The sequence below is a fragment of the Polyodon spathula genome, unplaced genomic scaffold (assembly GCF_017654505.1).
Source record: "Polyodon spathula isolate WHYD16114869_AA unplaced genomic scaffold, ASM1765450v1 scaffolds_2199, whole genome shotgun sequence".
Lineage (NCBI taxonomy): Eukaryota > Metazoa > Chordata > Actinopteri > Acipenseriformes > Polyodontidae > Polyodon > Polyodon spathula.
Window position 1 is genome coordinate 1 of NW_024473673.1, and position 6,247 is coordinate 6,247.

At 55.9% G+C, this 6,247-nt stretch overlaps 1 protein-coding gene across 1 annotated transcript; it reads right to left on the minus strand.

Annotated features, from left to right (window-relative positions):
• Positions 1-394: 394 nt before the first annotated feature.
• On the minus strand, positions 395-6,237 carry LOC121310452 (telomere zinc finger-associated protein-like; the record flags this gene model as incomplete). Its single annotated transcript, XM_041243629.1, has 7 exons — positions 395-783; positions 1,000-1,088; positions 3,335-3,499; positions 4,336-4,472; positions 5,199-5,353; positions 5,792-5,878; positions 6,109-6,237. Coding segments are annotated over 7 exons (1,134 nt in total), but the record flags the coding sequence as incomplete, so codon positions are not given.
• Between the last annotated feature and the right edge of the window lie 10 nt (positions 6,238-6,247).

Consider the following 6,247-nt stretch of genomic DNA (forward strand, 5'->3'; position numbering starts at 1 on the left):
TCCTCTAGAGAGAGAGGTAACTACTTAGAGAGGGAGTGAGGATAGTAGAGAAGTGTACCTAGGAGGAGAGGGGAAGACCGGTTAGTAGGATCCGGAAGAGAGGGTGAACGAGGTCCCTGGGGGGAGGTGGATCCCCTCTCTCTCTCTCTCTCTCCCCTTGTCCTCCCCTCCCTGCTTCCCCCACCTCACCTCTCTCTCTCCCCTTGTCCTCCCCTCCCTGCTTCCTCCACCTCACCTAGGCCTCTCTCTCTCTCTTCCCCTTGTCCTCCCCTCCCTGCTCCCCCCTCCTCACCTAGGTCCCTCTCTCTCTCTCTCTCTCTTCCCCTTGTCCTCCCCTCCCTGCTTCCCCCACCTCACTCTCTCTCTCTCTCTCTCCCCCTTGTCCTCCCCTCCCTGCTTCCCCCACCTCACCTAGGCCTCTCTGTCTCTCTCCCCCTTGTCCTCCCCTCCCTGCTCCTCCCCCTCCTCTGTGCCGTGGTGCGTGGCGGTGTAGCTGTCCGTCATCATCAGCGTGTGTTCCACCACGTCCACCATCTGGAACTCCGCCCCTTCCTCCCCGGGGCCCTCCTCCCCCTGCGTCGATACCACTTCCTCCACCACGATGGAGCCAGGCTGGATCACCACGCTGATGATGTCACCGGGGGCCGGCCCCTCCCCCTCCCCGGGCTGCGGTGGCGCGGGGGCTGCCTTCTCCTCCTCCACCACTAGGTTGCGCAGTCTGCGCTGGCGAGGGTTGTAATTCTCCACGCGGTTGTGAATCAACATGTGCCTTCGCAGGTGAGCCTGAGAGAGAGAAAGAGGGGGGGGGGGAGAGACCGAAGAGAGAGAGACGGGCAGTAAGACTCCCATTGATCCACTCCCTGGTTGTTGCTAGGAGTTCAGTAAGACACACTTTGCGCTTGTTGCCTGCACACACACTGGGGTTAATCAAGCTCCTATCGTCGTCTCCTCACCCTGATTTGAATGATCTGAGTGATAAACCCCCCCCTCCCCTCCTACCTGTCTGGTGAATTTGTACCCGCACTCCGTGCACTCGAACTTGCGCATCCCCTTGTGCCGCCTCACGTGAACCCGCAGCTGCTCGATCGCTGGAGACAAGAACAGAACGTCACTGGAGACTGGCACTGACACAGCAGAGCTCACTGGAGACTGGCACTGACACAGCAGAGCTCACTGGAGACTGGCACTGACACAGCACAGAGCTCACTGGAGACTGGCACTGACACAGCACAGAGCTCACTGGAGACTGGCACTGACACAGCACAGAGCTCACTGGAGACTGGCACTGACACAGCACAGAGCATCACTGGAGACTGGCACTGACACAGCAGAGCTCACTGGAGACTGGCACTGACACAGCAGAGCTCACTGGAGACTGGCACTGACACAGCACAGAGCTCACTGGAGACTGGCACTGACACAGCACAGAGCTCACTGGAGACTGGCACTGACACAGCACAGAGCTCACTGGAGACTGGCACTGACACAGCAGAGCAGAGCAGAGCTCACTGGAGACTGGCACTGACACAGCAGAGCTCACTGGAGACTGGCACTGACACAGCACAGACACTGGAGACTGAGCACTGACACAGCAGAGCTCACTGGAGACTGGCACTGACACAGCAGAGCTCACTGGAGACTGGCACGCACACACAGCAGAGCTCACTGACACAGAGCTCACTGGCAGACACAGCAGAGCTCACTGGAGACTGGCACTGACACAGCAGAGCTCACTGGAGACTGGCACTGACACAGCAGAGCTCACTGGAGACTGGCACTGACACAGCAGAGCTCACTGGAGACTGGCACTGACACAGCAGAGCTCACTGGAGACTGGCACTGACACAGCACAGAGCTCACTGGAGACTGGCACTGACACAGCACAGAGCTCACTGGAGACTGGCACTGACACAGCACAGAGCTCACTGGAGACTGGCACTGACACAGCACAGAGCTCACTGGAGACTGGCACTGACACAGCACAGAGCTCACTGGAGACTGGCACTGACACAGCAGAGCTCACTGGAGACTGGCACTGACACAGCACAGAGCTCACTGGAGACTGGCACTGACACAGCAGAGCTCACTGGAGACTGGCACTGACACAGCACAGAGCTCACTGGAGACTGGCACTGACACAGCACAGAGCTCACTGGAGACTGGCACTGACACAGCACAGAGCTCACTGGAGACTGGCACTGACACACAGAGCTCACTGGAGACTGGCACTGACACAGCACAGAGCTCACTGGAGAGCACTGACACAGCAGAGCTCACTGGAGACTGGCACTGACACACAGAGCTCACTGGAGACTGGCACTGCAGAGCTCACTGGAGACTGGCACTGACACAGCACAGAGCTCACTGGAGACTGGCACTGACACAGCACAGAGCTCACTGGAGACTGGCACTGACACAGCACAGAGCTCACTGGAGACTGGCACTGACACAGCACAGAGCTCACTGGAGACTGGCACTGACACAGCACTGAGCTCACAGCACACACAGCAGAGCGTCACTGGAGACTGGCACTGACACAGCACAGAGCGTCACTGGAGACTGGCACTGACACAGCACAGAGCTCACTGGAGACTGGCACTGACACAGCACAGAGCGTCACTGGAGACTGGCACTGACACAGCACAGAGCGTCACTGGAGACTGGCACTGACACAGCACAGAGCTCACTGGAGACTGGCACTGACACAGCACAGAGCTCACTGGAGACTGGCACTGACACAGCACAGAGCGTCACTGGAGACTGGCACTGACACAGCACAGAGCTCACTGGAGACTGGCACTGACACAGCACAGAGCGTCACTGGAGACTGGCACTGACACAGCACAGAGCTCACTGGAGACTGGCACTGACACAGCACAGAGCTCACTGGAGACTGGCACTGACACAGCACAGAGCTCACTGGAGACTGGCACTGACACAGCACAGAGCTCACTGGAGACTGGCACTGACACAGCACAGAGCTCACTGGAGACTGGCACTGACACAGCACAGAGCTCACTGGAGACTGGCACTGACACAGCAGAGCTCACTGGAGACTGGCACTGACACAGCACAGAGCTCACTGGAGACTGGCACAGTGCGCTGACACAGCAGAGCGTCACTGGAGACTGGCACTGACACAGCGCAGAGCTCACTGGAGACTGGCACTGACACAGCACAGAGCTCACTGGAGACTGGCACTGACACAGAACAGAGCTCACTGGAGACTGGCACAGCACAGAGCTCAGGAGTAGCTGGGTTAGTGCTGGGTAATGGGTTATGGGGTGTTCTGCAGGATTAGCAGAGCTGTGTTTCTGCTCTACTCGTGTTTTACCTTTGAAGGTCTTGCTGCAGATCTGGCAGTAGTGCGGCCGGCCCTCCTGGTGCTTGCTGGCGATGTGTCTCAGCAACGGCCCCTTCTCGGTGAAGCGCTGCTCACAGAACTCGCACTGGAAGGGCCTCTCCCCTGTGTGAGTGCGCTGGTGCTTGTCCAGGCTTGCTGAAACACACGTGTGTGGCAGCGTTACCTGGGCCCAGGTGTGTGTGTGTGTGTGTGGCAGTGTTACCTGGGCCCAGGTGTGCTGTACCCAAGCCACGGTGTGTGGCAGTGTTACCTGTGCCCAGTGTGTGTGTGCCCAGGTGTGTGTTTGTGTGTGGCAGTGTTACCTGTGCCCAGGTGTGTGTGTGTGTGTGTGGTAGTGTTACCTGTGCCCAGGTGTGTGTGTGTGTGTGTGGCAGTGTTACCTGTGCCCAGGTGTGTGTGTGTGTGTGTGGCAGTGTTACCTGTGCCCAGGTGTGTGTGTGTGTGTGTGGTAGTGTTACCTGTGCCCAGGTGTGTGTGTGTGTGTGTGGTAGTGTTACCTGTGCCCAGGTGTGTGTGTGTGTGTGGGGGTGTTACCTGTACCCAAGTGTGTGTGTGTGTGTGGGGCAGTGTTACCTGTACCCAGGTGTGTGTTTGTGTGGGGCAGTGTTACCTGTACCCAGGTGTGTGTTTGTGTGGGGCAGTGTTACCTGTACCCAGGTGTGTGTTTGTGTGTGGCAGTGTTACCTGTGCCCAGGTGTGTGTGTGTGTGTGTGGCAGTGTTACCTGTACCCAGGTGTGTGTTTGTGTGTGGCAGTGTTACCTGTACCCAGGTGTGTGTGTGTGTGTGGCAGTGTTACCTGTACCCAGGTGTGTGTTTGTGTGGGGCAGTGTTACCTGTACCCAGGTGTGTGTTTGTGTGGGGCAGTGTTACCTGTACCCAGGTGTGTGTTTGTGTGTGGCAGTGTTACCTGTACCCAGGTGTGTGTGTGTGTGTGTGGCAGTGTTACCTGTGCCCGGGCGTGGCTCGTTACCTTGCGTGCGGAAGGTCTTGCCACACAGGTGGCACTGGAAGGGTTTCTCTCCGGTGTGTGTGCGCAGGTGCATGTTCAGGTTGGCTTTCTGCGTGAAGGCGTGGCTGCAGAACTCGCACACAAAGGGGCGCTCGTTCCTAACACACAGCAAACAGGTAAGTGTGGGGCACTGCTTGCACAAAGAGAACAACATGCCTCGAGTTCAATCAGGCTGAGCTAAACACAAAGATCAAACACATCACTTTAAAAACACAGTGAAACGGAGAACTTCTACAATTAAGAGGATTACTGAGCTGTCCGGATCTACGTGACGAAGGCTGTTACCTGTATAATATACCTACAGACCTTCTTGTATAGAGCTGTATAATACAGTGTTACCTGCCCAGGTGTGTTCAGACTCACCTCTACAGAGCAGTGATTCAGACTCACCTGTAGCCTTGATGTGAATCTGCACCCTTATAAAAGTCTTCCCGGCAGGATTTTCGGATTTTACCAGACCTCTCTCTGGCTTTGAGTTCCCATGTTACCAGACCTCTCTGTGCTTTACAAAGCTTCCCTATGCTTTACCTGACCTCTCTGTGCTTTACAATGCTTCCCTATGCTTTACCAGACCTCTCTGTGTTTTGCAATGCTTCCCTATGCTTTACCACACCTCTCTGTGCTTTACAATGCTTCCCTATGCTTTACCAGACCTCTCTGTGCTTTACAATGCTTCCCTATGCTTCCCCAGACCTCTCTGTGCTTTACAGCCCCTATGCTTTCCCATGCCTCTCTGTGCTCCCCTGCCCCTGGTTTCTCTCTCACTGCCATGCTGTCTCCAGCCCGTCGTGGCTGAGTACAGTGAGGGCCCTGTCCACACTCACCTGTGGATTGCCTTGATGTGCATCTGCAGTCCGTTGCGGCTGGAGGCTCGATGGCCACACTCCTCGCACACAAACAGCTTCTCCCCGCGATGCTTCGAGGCCTCGTGCAGACGCAGCTCCGTGCGAGACAGGAAGCACTTGGGACACAAGGAGCACTGCGCACAGAGAGACACGACGAGGTCACTATCCAGAGACATGCTGCCACACGCTGAACCATGAGAACTGAGTATAGGAAAGAGATCTCCACTCTCAACACTGCAGAGCTGTATAGAGGTCTATAGGAAAGAGAACTCCACTCTCAACACTGCAGAGCTGTATAGAGGTCTATAGGAAAGAGAACTCCACTCTCAACACTGCAGAGCTGTATAGAGGTCTATAGGAAAGAGAACTCCACTCTCCACACTGCAGAGCTGTATAGAGGTCTATAGAAAAGAGAACTCCACTCTCAACACTGCAGAGCTGTATAGAGGTCTATAGGAAAGAGATCTCCACTCTCAACACTGTAGAGCACTAAACTGACCTCTACACTAATACATATGCATTTACTTAACTCTATTAAAGGATTTTTTAGGAAGAGTTTAGATCAAGCTCACAGCGTGGGGCTTGGGGGCTCCATGAATCTTGATCAGGTGACTCTTCAAATCCTTCTTCTGCATGAACTGCTCCGTGCACGAGGTACACTGCAACACACACACATGCAACGTGAGCGCCTCCTGTAGGCAGCTAGCAGCACTGCAGCAACTGTGTACACTGCATACAGCAGCTGAAATACAGCAAGGACAGCCGAGCCCCACCCCGCACAGGGAGCGCCCTCCCGCTGGTCACTCAGCTGTTCTGTGTTAGATACTACGCAGGGTGCACTGAAGCAGGTTTGAAACACAGCAGCCCGGCAGGACGCTTTGATGAATACCTTGTATGGCATCTCCCCTGTGTGAGAGACCGTGTGCAGCCGCAGCTCCACCCTCCGTCTGAAGATCAGAGAGCAGAGAGGGCAGGAGAACACCTGGGAACAGGAGAGGGGCTGTGAGAGACTGAGAGAGAGACCGAGA